At 41.6% G+C, this 16,865-nt stretch overlaps 1 protein-coding gene across 1 annotated transcript; it reads right to left on the minus strand.

Annotated features, from left to right (window-relative positions):
• Positions 1 to 2,579: 2,579 nt before the first annotated feature.
• Positions 2,580 to 6,815, minus strand: CTLA4 (cytotoxic T-lymphocyte associated protein 4). Its single transcript, XM_030018156.2, has 4 exons — positions 6,631 to 6,815; positions 5,063 to 5,413; positions 4,493 to 4,602; positions 2,580 to 3,550 (listed from the first exon to the last, which is right to left on the minus strand). The coding sequence occupies exons 1-4, from the start codon at positions 6,686 to 6,688 to the stop codon at positions 3,452 to 3,454; spliced, it is 618 nt and encodes a 205-aa protein (XP_029874016.1). The 5' UTR covers positions 6,689 to 6,815; the 3' UTR covers positions 2,580 to 3,451.
• Positions 6,816 to 16,865: the final 10,050 nt, after the last annotated feature.

A 16,865-nucleotide genomic window follows, 5' to 3' on the forward strand; every position in this document is an offset into this window, starting at 1 on the left:
GATGCAGACAAGTATACCTGTGAATGCCCACTCAGATGCAGCCAGAAACTCACTATCTCTGTTTCACAAACAGGCTGACATATCTCCGAGCTGGGTGAAGGGAACATCAAAAGAGACTCCTCCTGAACCTCAACAAGCAGTGTGGTCTCATTATTTGGCTGTCCAGGTAAGACACTCAGTTATGTTTTTAAGCTCCCTGTTCTAATGAGCAGAGTTCTGAGACCAAATCCTTTCACCTTTGCTTTTCACATTATTCCCAGAAAGAGTTAGGGCTTCCTCCTTATTGCATTTTCTGGGATGTACACTGACCTAGAGTTTGCATCTTTCGTATTGGTACTGCTGTGATCTGACAGAAAACTATTAATCTGGCTTGCATATGTCAAATTTTTTTGAGTGTTGATTGTAGCAAGACACTCTCCAAGTATCAGGGAAAAGCAAAGAGCTCAAGGTCCTGGAGGGCAGCACAGGGCATCAGGGGAATGGAAATTCCCTGAGGTCTGGGCTCTGCACTCTTCAGAGCTAGCTTCTATATGGACCATATGGAGATAGGTATAAATATCACCTGTACAGGCACTTAGAGCTCCACTCATCTCTGTAGTGCCAGATATAAATTACGAGAGTATCATTGTCAATAAAATCTGAACTGAAATCCCACTTTGGTCTTCCCCGCTACATCTGCTGATTTGAGTGCACCTATTACCCTGCCAGAAAATTCAAAAGGGCATCCTGGCTTAGAATAAAAATGATGATGGATACTTATATAACATTTAGCTCAGGGAAGGCTGCTACAGTGGTAAGGAAAGCTAGAGAAAATTAAGCACTGCAGAAATAAGAGAAGGTTGGAAAAAGCAGCTACTGAGGATAAAGAGAAGTTCAGAACAGCCAGAGAATTTGGGCAAAGTAATTTCCAATAGGATAATTAATAAACATCATACCAGGAATTATTTAAGTGCAGGAGCAAACACAAAATATTGCTATTGCCATATGTGAGATGGTTGTTTCTGCTCTGCTCTCCCATAACCTTCACTATTCAGATAATTTAGCAACCTGTAGCTTATTTAGGGGAGAATACTTCCATGGTCATTACAGGCTGAATGTCTCAAGAAAATGCTAGTGTACTAAGAGGGATTAGTCCATGTGGATGCAGAAAGCCTAACCATGGTCAGCTGCCAGAAATGAAGGTGAATTGGAATGTACACAGGTTCTACCATGACACAGATTCACAGCCAGCTGTGGCCAGAGTTCATGAGGTTGTTGATACAGGTCCAAAGCACCTCTTCACCCAGGAGGGATAAACTTAGAAAATAATTTACTTGAGCTGCTTTTACATTGCTTAAGAAAACTAAGTTCTTGGTCCCAGTGTATAGGAATTGTCAAGGAAAAGAAAAAGAAGAAACGGTTGATTCCTGATTAGGAGTCAGACACATGATTCAGGGCACATCTGAGCTACTACTTGCTATGGTGGAAAAAAATTGCCCTGGATAATTATTCTTGCTTTGCCAGGGTATATTTATTGGAAGACTTACAGCTTGTACAAGTGGATGTGTGGGTCAAATCTATTTTTACCAATCACGGAACACATTTCTCTGAGCGGGCTGCACTTGAATAGGCAGAAATTTAGTCATTTTGCAGTGACATCAGATATGTCATCTTTGACCATTATTTATCCCCAAAACACCAGGTTAGTGGAAAATTAGGGGAAAAATCCCAGACTGATGTCAGAATACATAGACACCTTCAGAAAAAGGATATGTCATCAGATGCTACTTTTACTTAATGCACTACAATTGTAGGTCAACACTGAGAGAGCAGTTGGCACCTGCAAACACTGGCAAATTGAGAATGTGAATGTTTACTTGTACAGTTGGAGGTGGTGTCAAATGAAGGGGCAAGAGGGAAAAAGCGAACAAACAGAGCAATGAGATTCAGTATTCTGGGAGCTGCTGCCACTGTAGGAACATGGTATTGAGGGCTGTGGGGTTTGGGTTGACAGTTATGGAGCCAAGAAGATGGATTCACAGCTGTGAAACAAAGACACATGCTGCCCAGCTGTGAAACAAAGACACATGCTGCCAAGTTTTGGGGTTGCAAGGTGGAATTTTGATAGCAAAGAGTCAAAGTAGTAGCAAGTAGCTGAGAATGCCGAAATTGTTTTAAGCTCCAGCAGCTTTGTGTGTCGGCTAGCATTTAGTGAGTGAGAGTGTCAAAGAGGTGCAAAGAAAACAGGATTTGAAACTAGGACTAGCTTTTTGTATAAACATGTACAGGAGATGCTGTCAAAGTCGTTACAGCTACCTTCTGCAAGAAACTTTGCTGGAAGTGAAAAGGTGATTGGTAACATCTCTGAAGCACATCACAGCAGCTCTAACTAGACAAATAGAAGACTTGACAGATTTTACTGGTGGTGCCCTGAGAAGGAGAGCTGAGAAAGTAACTGTTGGCGTGAGCGCACAGGCTCCCTCAGAAGGGCAAAACACAGGGTCAGAGGGGAAAGGTTCATCTTGTCATCGCTGCTTTCTAACATGTAGCCACTTCCTGTTTCTTCTGAGAATGGTGAATAAGAAATGAACTTGAATTTCGGCAAAGCTTCAAGGTTTTTATTGAATGGTACATAACTAATAAACAAGATTATACACTGTCTGTATTTTCATGGAAAATAGACTCACTTAAACACAGCAACATACTTCTGCCTTTTGGATAGATGCTAATTTAGCATTTGTAAAACGCAAGGCCCCAGCAGAGCTGGAACATCCTCCCAGCAAAAGCCTAAGAGGGCTCCTGCTGGGCAGCCTTTCTCTCCAACCGAGCTGTCAGCACTGGCTCAGATATCATCAATGTTAACTCCAGCGCTGCACTGCTGGGACACAATGCTAGTGCAAGGAGCTGAGATCAGGCTTTTAGAGCAGCAGTGGCATCAGTGCCAGCCTACGGTGATGCCTCTGTGGAAGCGCAGACCACTAATGCCAGAAATGGGACCAATAAATAGCAATGCAGGGAAACAAGTCAACATTCCTTTGTACATTAGTGTGCTCTTCTGCCTCTGCCTCCCAGACCTATAGTATTAGCCTTGCAATGACACACAAGCCTCTGTCATAATAGTGTTTGGATTTCAGTTGATCAGTAGACATGGTGAAATTTGACAGTAAGATGCTCAGCTGCAACAGCAATAGCTCTTAATGCTATACATCTATATGTATATATATAGAGACTACATATTGGTACAATACAACTCAGAGAATCAATGGCCTAATGTAGCCATTTTTATGTGACAGGGTTAACCTTGAAATATTAATGCATAAACTATTTATTCTCCTCCAAACCATAGAAGTTACAAAGAATATTCTCTCTTCTTCCCGTACACCTTCATAATAAGACAATTAATTTTATTTCTTTAACTTAAGTGAATTAGCAGACTCTCCATCCCAGTTAGGAAACGGTTTCTCTCCTTGTTTCAGTTAACAGTGATGTGGAATGGAATCACTTTTTTCTCTAGCTTTTCAGAAGGCATTTTCACATAGACCCCAGTAGTGAGACATCGTCTTCTCTTTATCTATAAAATACAGGAAGACAGTAAAATAAACAACTGATCACAGCATAATCATTGACCAGCACTTTTTAGTGAAAACTGATGGATGTTCTGCCTTTACTGAGTTGAAGGTATTCTAGACACCTTTCCCTGTCACCCCTATTTGTAGAAGATCCGTTGAGATCATTTGAGGGAGAATCAGGAGCTACAGGAGCCATTTAGCAAAAAACAGAGCCCTGCCGTTCATTTAGCCCTTTGAAGGTGCTCCTGCTCAGAGTTCAGTGGTGGTTCAAAACTAGGAGTGTTCACACCAGACAGTTTCATTTAGCTTCTAGGGACAAGGGCAGATTGAAAAATATGGGGCAGGGATACTGTTTGGTTTTAAGCTTTGGCATCAGGTTTATTTCTAACAGACTGAGTACTCCAGACCCCCGTGGAAAGAGGCAGCCCAGGCTTACATTTCGCATGTCTTTGTCTTTGTGCAGACATTTCTAGCTGCGAAGTTAAAAATGCTGTAAGTTACAATTCCCCCCCATCAAAAGGGGAGGCCTCTAAATTTGCTTTGCACTGAGGTGAATGGTGAGAAAAGAAAAACTCAAATCCTGGGATTTTGTATGAATCAGTTGTGAAATCAGAGTACATGTGAAGACTGTTGCCTTTGATCCCAGAAGCATCCAGGACTCCAACCTGTTCTAAGCATCCACATCTAAGCCAAGGGTCAGTCCAGCTGATGTAAACTGACTACTTTCTGGTACTCTGGCAACACACATGAGCCGTAAACAAATCTAAATGGCAGCTCTAGCAAGTTCTCTTGTTTTGCATTATAGTAACAGCATTGCACAAGTAAAAAGGAGCATCCCAGTGTGTTTGTTCCCAGTGTTCTTCCCTGTTCTCATTTCTTTCTCCTTGTCCTCATCACACAAAGGGGCGTTATTAGCAGGGTAGGGCTGAGTTGATGGGACTTACCGCTTTGCGCACGAGAATGGCTGAGATGATGATACTGTAAAGAAAAAATCCTGAGGCAGTAGCTCCTAATACCCAGAGATATATGGCAGTGTCTGGACAAGGTTCTGGATCTAAAACATGATATCACACAAGTCATGTCACACATGAGCCTCATAAGGAAGCCCCTAGAGTCAATGTCAGCCTCCATACTGCTTTTCTCTAACATGTTCTATCCCAGGTTACTACAAAAATTGAGCTCTGAGTCCCTGCCCACTCAACCTCCAGTGAAAATAGGTTTTATCTGTAGAAGAACATACATTTTACTCTCCGCTGTTTCTGCACTTACATATCTAACTGCCTAGACATACATGTACACTATATGGTATTTCTTATGCTGTCAAACATCCATACATTGCCTGCTGTAGGTGTGTGCAGGGAGACCTGAAAGGAATTAGAGCTAATCATGATTCTCAAAGCTTGAATCAATGTTAAGCTTTACTTCTTACAAACAGAACTTTGAAGACCTTTGAGACAGAACAGCAACTCCCTTAACCTGGGAATATCACAGTACTGTAAAGCTGCTTGGCTTACCAATGACATAGAGATGAGTCCCATTTCCCTTGTTCATAAAATAGGGTGGAGGGTACATCCGCTCCATCTTGCAGACGTAAAGACCAGTATCATTAGCTTGCAGGCCAGTGAGGGTGAGGGTCACATTGTTGCGGCTAGGGCTAACACGGCACTGAATGACCTCTTCCACACTGAACATTTTAAACTCCATTGTGTAGGTCGAAGCACAAATTTCAGTGAACCGGTCACCTGTCTGTTTAAGCAGAGTCACTCGAATTTCCTTTGCATTCCCAATGTGCTTGTATTTACACACCAAGCTGGCGACTCCTTGCCTGTTGGCCAGCACCATTGCTGGCTGAGTCACTTCCATTACTGTAAGGAAGTAAAGAGCATGACTGTAAGTGAACTGTCAAGAAATGATCTGCAGTCATTTACTTGAAACCTGCACAACAGGGAGTCCTACCACCTCCTATTATCCATGGGTAATTCCTAGAAATGCTGCTAAACCCTTCCAAAAAAAGGGCTCCGGGACCACAATTCACATAGGCACTGCATTAATATACTTTAAAAAGCTCAAGAAGTGCTTTGATTACTATGAATGATATTATAAATCTCAGCAATTACTTGTTGCTTAAATAGTAGGTAATTTAGCCTGCTTACTGGAGCAATGACCTGCATGCTTCAATTTCCCTCAACACAAACTTTTTAATATACATAAGAAAGAAAAAAAAATAGAATTCAGATGGTAAAGCTGAAATTTGAAATTTAAAATTAGGCATTTAAACCACAATTTCTGCCTGGTAGAAATAAGCATATTCACATTTAGAAACAAACAGGTTGACATCCTGTGTGGAACATGGAACAGAACCATTAGGGTAACGATAAAACTGAATGGAAACCCTGTTTGTATATTTTTGTTTCTGATCTTTTTCCTCCTGATTTTTAACCAGCTATTCCCAAGCCACAGTACAGCAACAGTATATACCCCAAGCCACAGGATAGCAACACACAGCAAAGCCTGATAAATATACTGCAAAAAATCATTACAAATCTTAAAGGGAAACTAGTGTACTATGTACAACCCCACTGGCTTCTTTTTACAACTTCTATACTCTATCCTGCTACACAATGGGAAGGCACTGACTTTTGCTTTAATAAGCTGTGAAGACTCAGTATTGTTTGTTCAATTTCATTTTATATCAGTCTATTTTGGGGCAGGCTTATCTTCTTCAGTTCTGCAGTGCAATAATGTGGGACGAAAAGTAGAATTTCTCCATCCATTCCAATCTCTATATCCATGTTATCAGCTGCCAACAACTTCACTCACAGGGCCTGGTTTGTCAAAATCTTTCTTCATTCTTGAGCTACTCTGAATCCTGCCCAGCCACTCTACAGACGCCACTGCTCTAAAGTCTGCATCTAGTCTTCCAGATACTTTGTGGTGCCCCAAGACCTTGTTCCCAGGCTGTCCTATGGAGGGGTTCCATGTCAGCTCCCTCTCCTTGTTGTACCTAGACCATCTCCTGCAAAGATGTGAAACCGAGAAAATGTAGACACCCCCAGCTACCTTGCCTCCTTCATCTACCTACCTTCGGCAATGGCAGTGGCTGTGCAGAGAAAGCCCATGGTGACCAATACTGAGAGCATTCCTGCGCTGGGACAGATGCTGAAGGGGCTGAAGGTGGCTGATGCCTTCAGACTTTAAGACAAACTGGAACTCTCAGGACTGGAAAAAAGGCAACACCTTTCAGGATACTGAATCTTCGAAATGTTTGAACCCACACAGAGTCAGTGTGTATATATATAGCTTTGATCCCAGATGCTGTACCTGAAAGTAATATGAAGCTTTGTTTTGGTTTTACGAGAAAGGAAGTAGTGGGTTTGATTAGTACGTGCACAGTTAACCTCAAACAGCATGAACAAAAACAACTATTCAGCAGATGGAAAATATATATTCAATCTGAAACTGCCATCCATTCTGCTTTAAGAATTGGGGGAGGAAAGGTAATCATCCAATAGAGCAGTTCAGGCCCTTTGGTGCTGCCAGCTTGCACAATCATAGCACTTAATATTTTAGCAATCATCAGGTATTTCCTACTAGGACAACACACAGAGAACTATACTTCTGCCTAATGTGGCACAGTGAATCAGTGCAAGCTAGCTTTTTTATGGAGGACTTCCCTCCGCCCCCAATTTCTTTGCTTGCTTTAATGTTAGTGCTTTTGATGTTTCAAAATTGCTGCCCCCTTCAAAATACTGATTACACTAGCAATGACTTCATCTTTTCATATCAGCAACGTGACTTGAATCATAGCCAGCTTCTCTAGGCTTTCCTGTTTCCAAGAAAAAATTATCTAGGTTTATAGCTAATGACTTCCACATCTATACAGAACTTTCCCTACCTACGGACTTTACTGTCTAAGTACCTTGACATCAACAGATGAAAAACACTGCAGGAGCTTTGATTATTGCTATCTCTGCTTAGAGCACCTGCGTCATCTCAAATCTCAGTGAAACAGTTTTCACCCATTGGCCTTTTAAAAGTCATGTAAGATCTGAAAATCATTTTGCTTTTTTATGTGATAGACTGTCATACCCATGAATCGTTGCCTAAAGAATTTCATAAAAATGAAGTTACACTTCAGTTACACTGAAGGTTATCGTTCTTTTTTTTCCCACACTTTGAGAAGTTCTTTTAGAAGGTGCTTCATCATTTATATGCATAGATCTAGTGGATTGCAAAGACCTACTTTTGGACTGTGACCTAGAAAAACTAACAGCATTACTTCTTGAACAGTAGCCTGCCCAATCCAAAGATACAGGATAAATATTTGATCTTGAAATCACATAAATACCTAATGATATCAAAAAACTTATCGCTTCCATACTTAGGTGGTGCAACAATCATTTGTAATGACAGATTCATAATCAGTTTGATCTTAACCAGCATTCAAAACAGAACTGATGGTAAATAAAAATATAGCTATGGGAAAATGAAAAACTGCATCCTAATGATGAGTCAGGCCCATATTGTATTACTGGTTAGGCAAGGTTAAATCAATTTTAATATTAAATTTAATATTGAACAATGCTATTGCAACATCGTGTACCAGAGTATCAGTGAGATTTATGGCGTGAAATTACCAGGTTATGCGTGACATTTTCATATTCAGAGTAGTAACCACATTACCTGTCCTATGTATCTTTTGGGCTTCGGGTTTGTATACAGTTAAACAAATGATGCATTTGAGCCTCATCAACCATAATGTCATCTCCTGATAATTGATTGAGACTGCAAATTGATGGTGCAATTAACCACTAAACACTTGCAAAGGATTGCCATGTAAAACTCAGTGCTCACAGCCCCACATACTCACAGTATCTTATACAGCTAGAGTGAGAGGTAGCACTTTGGTGCTCCTCTCTCTGGCAGTTGAGACTGCTCTGGCAAACTTTATATTCCCCGTGGTACTCATGTTGTTTCCTGGCTGTTTTGTTCTTGGGGTGCCTTTTCAGATCAACCACTTTTTACTTTTTACCCTTGTTCCTCCTTAAAAGCCTCATGTTATGATGACTGCTTTTCTAAGTAAGGCACAATATGTCTCCTGGTGGAGTCTCTTGAAGTCATCTCTGTCTTCACAGCCAGGGCAACCTACGGTGAGCCCAGAGTATCCTCCTTCCAATGGATAGAGATCACCTTGCTATGGTGCCCGCTATTCTTGCTAATCAGACTTTGGATCTTGAGTCAACGTATGCAGATAGCAGATGGATGATGCACTAAAATAGAGATCTTGTTCCACATAAGGTCTCTCCTTCACTGCTCCCATCCTTCCCGGCTCAGTTATGGCATGGAACAAGGTACTGGTAACTGAATTAATTCCCCCCTAAAATAAGATCCACAAGAATCACTGGCGGTGCCTTTTCTCTCTGCTGTGCCCCTCTTCTAACTACACTTCAGCTGATGAAGAGTCTCTGGACTTCTGTTTGGTCCACCTTACCTGTATATCACAGCCATGCTTTGTGGGCTACAGCCATAGGACCTACCTTACCTAGTTACTCTGCCTTCTTGTCTGTGTAGTCTGGTGTCTTCCTGCCCTGACTTCCTCATCTTGAGAACTTTTTTTCTTCCACCCTTTCCCCATAATTGGAACCTAACACATGGCCTAGGGCCAGAGCAGGGGTATGGGTAAAAGAAGAACCCTCCGTTTAACTTTGAGATTCAGAAGGTCTTTCAGGAAGGATATTCCTCAGGCTGTCTCCAACAGCCTGTGCTTTGCACTTGCCGTGTCCAAAAGCTCAGTGTAAGATATATCTTTCCTTTAATGCACATACTTACATTTTAGTACTCTTTGTTCTTAGGGGTGATACTAAACCCCAGGTCACAGGAAACCTTTCTACTCTACCTATGCTACCATATCAAAGTGTCAGAGCAGGGGAGGGGACTGAGAGCCTTGCAGAGCTAAGCTGCAGAGCCTTAAACTGAGGAATCAGCTTAGGAGTGGTTCAGGTCTCATGGCCTCTTTGAACTTAGCTCAGAGAGGGACATGCAATTTATGCTGAACACTGGACTACACTACTGTGTTTAGTCAGATTGCAAGTAAGTTAAATAACCAGGTTTCTCGTGTAAGTTTCTTTCTCATTTTGGGTTAGTTGCTCACATTTTAGTGATTTTAATTGCTTTTCTTCATTGAATGCTTGTTAGGGCAAACCTTCCTGCTGACACCCTGTCAGAATTCCCATGGCAAAATGTTATTATTCACAAAATTATTTTCACACTTTAAAGCCTGTCTCATGCTGCCCATGTTTTTTTCTTCTGTAACAGGAACTTGCTTAGTGAATTACTTGAGATGTAACGGAGAGAAGAGAAGCTTATCATTTGCATAAGTATCTGGTTTCAGGATATTTTGTTAAACTCAGAATGTGAGATCATGTCTTATTATGTTAAACAGTTCACGTTTTTACCATGTTAGTTTGCCACAAACCTACTGGGGTTTTGAAATGCACTGTCATTTGAAAAAAAAATCCAGACCTCTAAGTGGTATGGCTGAAGAAAAAATCTTTTCTACAAAACAATAGGTAAAGAGAAAAGGAAATAACACAGTGACTGGAAAAATATTGTTTCATTACCATTAAAGGACTAAAATCTGATTAGTGTAAGTAAAGACCTAGATATGACCAAGTTTGGTGGATCAGTCTTGGGTCCTGAAGGAACCACAATTCACATCACAAACCCACTGATTCTTAAGTCTCTCAGAAATGTGGCCTTTCTGTCAGCTTCTAACGTGGATTTGCAGATGCTGCTGTCTAGTCCTAAACCTGTGCCCTCAGGCCAGCCTCAGCAGAGTCGAGGACAGCACTAGCTGAGGAATTCTCCTTCCACTACTTCTCAGGGCACATGGGGTTCATCTTCTTGTGCACTTCTGCTGACCAGCAGATTTTCCCTAAGGATTTGAGGTGTGGGTGGATGTATGAATGGCCTTTTTCCTTGTGCTACAATCGTTGGTATTTATTTTTTAGAGTCTAGGCTTTGTTTCCTCTACTGTAATGTTAATTATATCCAACAGGCTTTCCTGAAATTCAGAGCATCTATAGTCATCTAACACAGAGGGAAAATTGTCTCCCAACTTTTCATGCTAACAATTCTCAGTTAGCCTTGAAGGTCTGCATTGTACCCCTTACCTGGCTGGGTTTGCTACGTTTTATTTGTAATAGTCCATACATGCCCCAGTAGCAACCAGGACCCCTGCCTGTGTGAATGTATTGCCCCCTCCCCATGCCCCATGCACCTTACAGTCAAAATGTAAGGTCTGAGACTGTATGCAAAAAGATAGAGACAGAAGTAAGAGGAAATAAAGAGACAGGACTGGAAGCAACATAGGCAAAAGGACTTTACACACCAGCTTCCTTACTCTTCTCCAGTTTCCTGTAAGGGGCTGTGGCAAAGGAGAGATTTTAGGAGGAATTTGAACACAGACCCTGAAGTATCTGGGCAGATGTTTAAAGACTTACCTTTAAGGAAGGAGCTTTCCAAAGCAGAGCACCACAAATCTCTTGTTAATAGGCCAATCACTTCAGATTGAACACAGAATCAAGCAGACAACTTCATCCCAGAGTGAACACTGAAAGCTAGTCTGTTTTCATGAATAAGCAGGAAAGAACCAAAGGAACCCCCCAAGTCTAAAAATAAGCAGTTAAGTATACTCCATGTCAAGCTGCAGCTGTGGAGACATAGAGGAGTACTGGATAAAGGTTTTACTTCTGCTTCCCTTTGTTTCTTAAAGCATTACAAAAAGGAAAACCAGCAAAAGGTAGCCATATTTCTGATTGTCTCTGACAGTATGGCAGTTTGCATTTAACGAGGGACACAAGAATAAATCATTATAAAGCTTTGCTGAAGATATGTGAGGAGTGCTATTCTCAAAAATGAGATGCATAAGAAATATTTTTAAAGGGTAAAGATGAGGAATGTAATTCATGTGTGGCATATAGCTTAAGAGCCTACTTCTAGTTTTCACAGGCCTAATTAAGTCCCTGTTGTTTTGGTTTTTTTTTTAATTTTATGCCATTTCAAACCACAAGATCAAAGCAGGACTCCTGGAAAACCTAGAATTAAACCTTTATATTTAACATTTATACAGCAAAGGACCCAAAGAAGTTTACATAAAGGAGACAGTGCTCCAGCTCAGTGGACATATAGAGAATCCAAATATTTAAAAGACAGTAGACTTGACAAGGAAAGGCATTTTCCTAAGCTGACAGTGGGAAGTTCATCCAAGGGGTAAGCACAGAGCACATTCTAAAGCACCTCTTTGACGACAAGTGGGTAATGAAGATCAGCTTTGTTCCCCAGTCAAAGTCTGGAGGCCATTTCTGAAGAGTGAATGAGAGCTGATAGTTAGAATGCGATGGGCTGGAAAATGAAATGAAATGAAATTAAATTAAGGAAGGAAATTTAGTAATATAGCAGAAGGGGGAAGCCAGCAGACGGGGACAAAGAGAGTAAGGTGTTCAAATTGACAGATTCATGGTAACATTTTGAATACATAGCAGTGAGGCAAAGTTTGTCAAGGCCAGAGAAGAGAATGTTTCAGCAGATGAGGTGAATAGTGATCATGTGCTAAGGCTTCTAAAGGTATTTTGTCACATTCAACCACATCCACACTTGGTCTGATTTGCCTGTGCGGGGACTGGATCTTAGAACTACAGCACAGGTATGCATCTCTTACCAGGGGCACACTAAGTTTGGGAACAGAAGCCACAAGCCTTGGACATCTTAGGGAAACAGCTGTTGTGTGGAAATCTCAGAGGGCTCCTGATGAGATGGAGATAGGGAAATGAGAAAACCAAGAGGGGGAAGGATGTTTTGTGCAGAAATATGAGTGGCTGGATCAGTGATGGGTATATGTAGCTCTTCAGTGCTTTCAGATGTCACCATTAGGCTGTGAATGAAGCATATTCCCAGACAAAACCTGCCCAGAAGCCACTTACAAATGAAAACACATTTTAGTAAAGACCAGATAGTGCACCACCTGCATCCACATCAATAATGCTCTTGAAAATTTGCATGACAGAGCAAGGTGGTATGGAAACACACACTGAGGGATGGGGACCACTTCAGAATCCCTCCTTGCTATAACCTCACCTCGCTTTTCTGCTTCTCACACCTTCTCCTTGCCTCTTTCCTTGCAGTTTTATGTACAAAAAACATAGAATGAATAGTGGCTTTATTATAGATTGTTTATTCAGAGCTTGCCAGAGAATCTGTTCCTGGGAATTATGTCTAAGATCTGTAGGGTTGATGCCCTGATGTATGGGAAGTGATCTGTTTGCCTTTGGTCCATGGGCCAACACATGTTACTGAAAGCTTACAGTGATGTGTGCAAGGATTGTGAGTTTGCATTAGAATATATGTTAAATCATAGGCTGGAGGCTCTAGAAAACAAAGAAAAGGAATTTCTGGCAGAGGTTTGTAGAATAAATCCCAGACTTTGCAAGAATCTTCTTGCTTTTGAAGTGTAGCTGTTACAAAAAAAATTGTCACCCCATAACCTAGACCTCTCTGCAAATGGGATGCTGTAGCCAAGCACTGGGTTTATGGCTGGCATCATGTGAGTCAACAAACTAAAAGCAGGTCCTATACCTTCCAAAAATATATCAGCTGTAGGATTTGTTGTTCAACCCGCTCATCATTGCAGAACCTGATCTCACGTACAAAGCCTTACCCTTGCATTAGTGATAACACAAAACTCCCTTTGTCTTCCCTAGTTTAAAAAGTACTTGAAACCACATTTCTAGGACTTAGCAATTGCCCTTTCCCAAAGTCCCTGCCAGGGCTAAGTATGAAAACAAAACCCTGAAATGTCAGAGAGGCCAGATGTACATGGGGAGGCTGAGTGTTTCATGCACCAAAGTGATAGTTTGAAAAAGCTGACAAGCCTTTACCTCTCTGTTCAGAAGCTCTTTCTTACTATACCTGTTTGCTACCAGATACTACCACTCCCTACAAGCTTTATCTTTCTCATATTCTTAGACAGTCACATCTATAGCAACTCTAAGAATATTAACTTGAATGTGTCAGCGTGGCCAGCTTGCTCTCCTGGTTATTTGAGTTGAGCGCTGATTAATGCCTGCTATAAAGCCTCTGATTGCAGTGAGCATCCAACTAATGTGCTTCTTCACAGCTCCAGCTGCCTCCTCGCACTATCATCACCTGAAAACCCAGCTAGGAAATCCTACATTTCAAAAGTCATATCCAGCATCCAAAAGAGTTCTTAATGTTTTGGCCACAGGGATAACAGATACCAGAAAGTATGATAGTGGGCAGTTTGGTTGGCCTGTGTGCTAGGGACGAAGGGGAGAATCCAGGAGGTTTGCAAATGTGTTTCTACGGGGGAAAGAGATTATGAAACAGGGCTGCAAAATCAGTAAGAGGGGATAAAAAGGAGGATGGGCTTGTGGGTAACACACCACTTGGAGAATTTTTCTTTTAGATAGCAGTGAGATTATATCTGGTACGTACAAAGAAAACAAATGTTTTGGATGGGGTCCAATGAAAATCAAGCCCTACGCAAAATGGGAGGAAATGTTTTGAATTTTATAATTTAGATGAAATGTTGAAGGAAAAGGGGAAATTTTTGAGAAAATGCATGTACATCTTTTCCTAAACCTTTTTTCAAGCCCCCACCAACAACATTTTTCATTTTTAAATCATCAGCTCTTTTGCAAAGAAAACAACAGTGTCTTACACACTGGCAAAATGTAATTTAGTCTTTTTTCTGCCTAGAACCAGTACTTGGTGAAAGGAGAAAAATGTGAAGGGAACCCTTTGCAGCAAGAGCAACTGCAGTTAAGCAGAGCTTTCTTGAGAAAGTTTCACTTCCTAAGGTTTTTTGCTATGTTTGCTCATTTAAATGGCCATTGTATTAACCCACTTTTTACGATTTTCAAACGTCAGCAACCAAATTATGTCTTGTAAAAGAAAAAGTGTAAAGCAGAAGGCCTGGTTCTCATTACTCCAAGGACTTAACTGCATCAACAAATTTTGCTGCCACAGCCTTGTAAGTGGCGTTGCTGCAATATTACTTGCCCGATATATCAGCCTGTGTTGGGTTATTGCCAGAGGTCAAGATTCAGTGAAAATACATGGTATCTCTGTAGCAAGGTCTTTGGGCTAGAGGGTTAGACAGGAGTCCATCTCCCTTCCTTCAATAACTACAAAACTACAGCACCGCCCATTCCTGACTTGAAGGGATTTAAGTATGAATGTTCTGTAAGAGTGCTTTTGTTATTGCTTTTTTAATGCTGCATCCTGAAACAGAGTAATTTAATTTGCAAGCTATTTAATAGCAGACTGTGTATTAGGTCATAACACACTGAGCTGACAAATGCAGTCTCTGGAGAGGGTGCAGCTATAATTTCTGTCCGTGACTTTACAGTGACTGATTGATGTTTTGTTGGGTTCCTGAGCCACTGAGGAGCTGGACACACATGGAGCTGCAGGCTCTGGAGTCTTGAGAAGTTTGGATTTGCATGATAAACTGTCGAGCCTGGGAATGGGGCTTTTGTTTTTGAAACAAACTTCTGCAGCCAAAGGTTCAGGATAGGCGATAGTAATATATTTCAGGAGCTTAGCCAGTACAAGCATATTCTTTAATATCAAGAAAAAAAAAAAAAAACAACCTTCAGAATTTCCAATGAAATAGCTCTCAATGTTTTTCAAATTAAATGATAGCATTTTTCTTGTTCAAAGCGACATTGTCTTTCAAAAATCCCTGTTATTTTAAAATATTTAAACAATATTTAAATAGCCACCATCAAAATGAAGCATTAATTTTTTTTAGGAACAAATGTGTCATTTGAAGCCTCCAAATTATTATTTGTTTTACTTTTCAATTCACAAAAAAATCAGATTTTTTTCCTTTCAGTTTGATGAAATGAGTCCTCTTGACTTTCCAAATTTGCCAACGAAACAAAAAAAAAATTAATTATTCATCGAGTTCCAATGAACACCCTTCATAAAACTTCTGAATTATGCAAACTAATCACCTTCTGGGAAATAGGTATAGAGCATTTTATGGTACAAGCTTGCAATGTGACTCAATGCCTCTTCACTTGCACACTATAACCCTCCTCACTCATCTGATTATTCAGACTTTTGCCTCGTCTATGGTTTTCAGCTCATTTCCCCCCCCACTACCGCCATCACTGTTCTCTAGTTTTCCTTTGCTTACAACAAAATATTCTTTATCTTTTGAGATATCAAGTGCTGCCATCCTGTGAGGCAAATGCAGCTGGGAGGACAGAAATAGTTAAATGACTTGGCTCACGAAGTTACTTATCGCTCCTCTGATTGTGTCAGCAGAAAGGGCGAGGAGCCGCTACCTGCCCCTGTCACACCCACGGCTCCCTCAGGTAGCACGAGTACGGGGACAGCAGGGATGGCAGGGACGGCAGGGACGGCAGGGATGGCAGGGATGGCCTGCCGGCCGCTGCTGCTCGAGATCTCTAGCAGAGCAGGTGTTCTTGCTTGGCACAGGGAGGCAGGGATGCTCCTCACGGAGGTCTGGCCTTGTAGGTGGACCTCGAGCGAAAACAAACACTGAGAAACACAGCAGAAATAAGACAAAGAAGCTCAATTTGAGGGGCTGGAAGCACAGGGGGGGGAAGAAGAAGCTTTGATCTCCCCGTCCTCTTGCAGCCTCCCCCTTCTCTTCATTTCCCCCTTCTCTGTGCCCCATGACTGCAGACGCTGCACGAGTGAGCATGGTGGGAAGCAAGGGCTGCCAGCCTCCTCCTCACAGTCAACCAACACTCTCCTGAAGTGAATCACAGTCTCTCCCTCCCCGGCAGCCTCTCTGGAGCAGGACCCCGGCCTCATTCACCCACATACTACAAGGCCTTTCAGCTGACCTTAAAGGGGAGCACACCTGCTTCTTGCTTTTAGTATTGCTGCTTGCAACTTGCACAAGAAGTGTTGTGTTCTCTTTCCTGCACTTCTCCCTCATGCACAGGGCCAGCAGGGCCCCAGGGTGGTGTCCTGGGTGTCCCAGCTGAGCACCCATCCTTCTCTTTGCACTAAAATGGACAGTAGCCACACGCACACCAGGCGCATGATAGTCCATCTGCTCTGTGCTTTCCGGGATTAACTACATTTTTAGCTAACCTGCATGTGCTGTTCTTGGGATCCACTTTGTTATCTTGATTAAGAGCCCACAGTTTCTTCAAGGCCTTTGCCCAGTAACCTGGTTTAATAGCAAATGTCATAAAAGCCACTTCTACAGTTTGTACACTCTAAACTGTGTAAATGCCTACCATAGTTTGCATA

This window comes from Aquila chrysaetos, chromosome 6 (genome assembly GCF_900496995.4).
Source record: "Aquila chrysaetos chrysaetos chromosome 6, bAquChr1.4, whole genome shotgun sequence".
NCBI classification, from domain to species: domain Eukaryota; kingdom Metazoa; phylum Chordata; class Aves; order Accipitriformes; family Accipitridae; genus Aquila; species Aquila chrysaetos.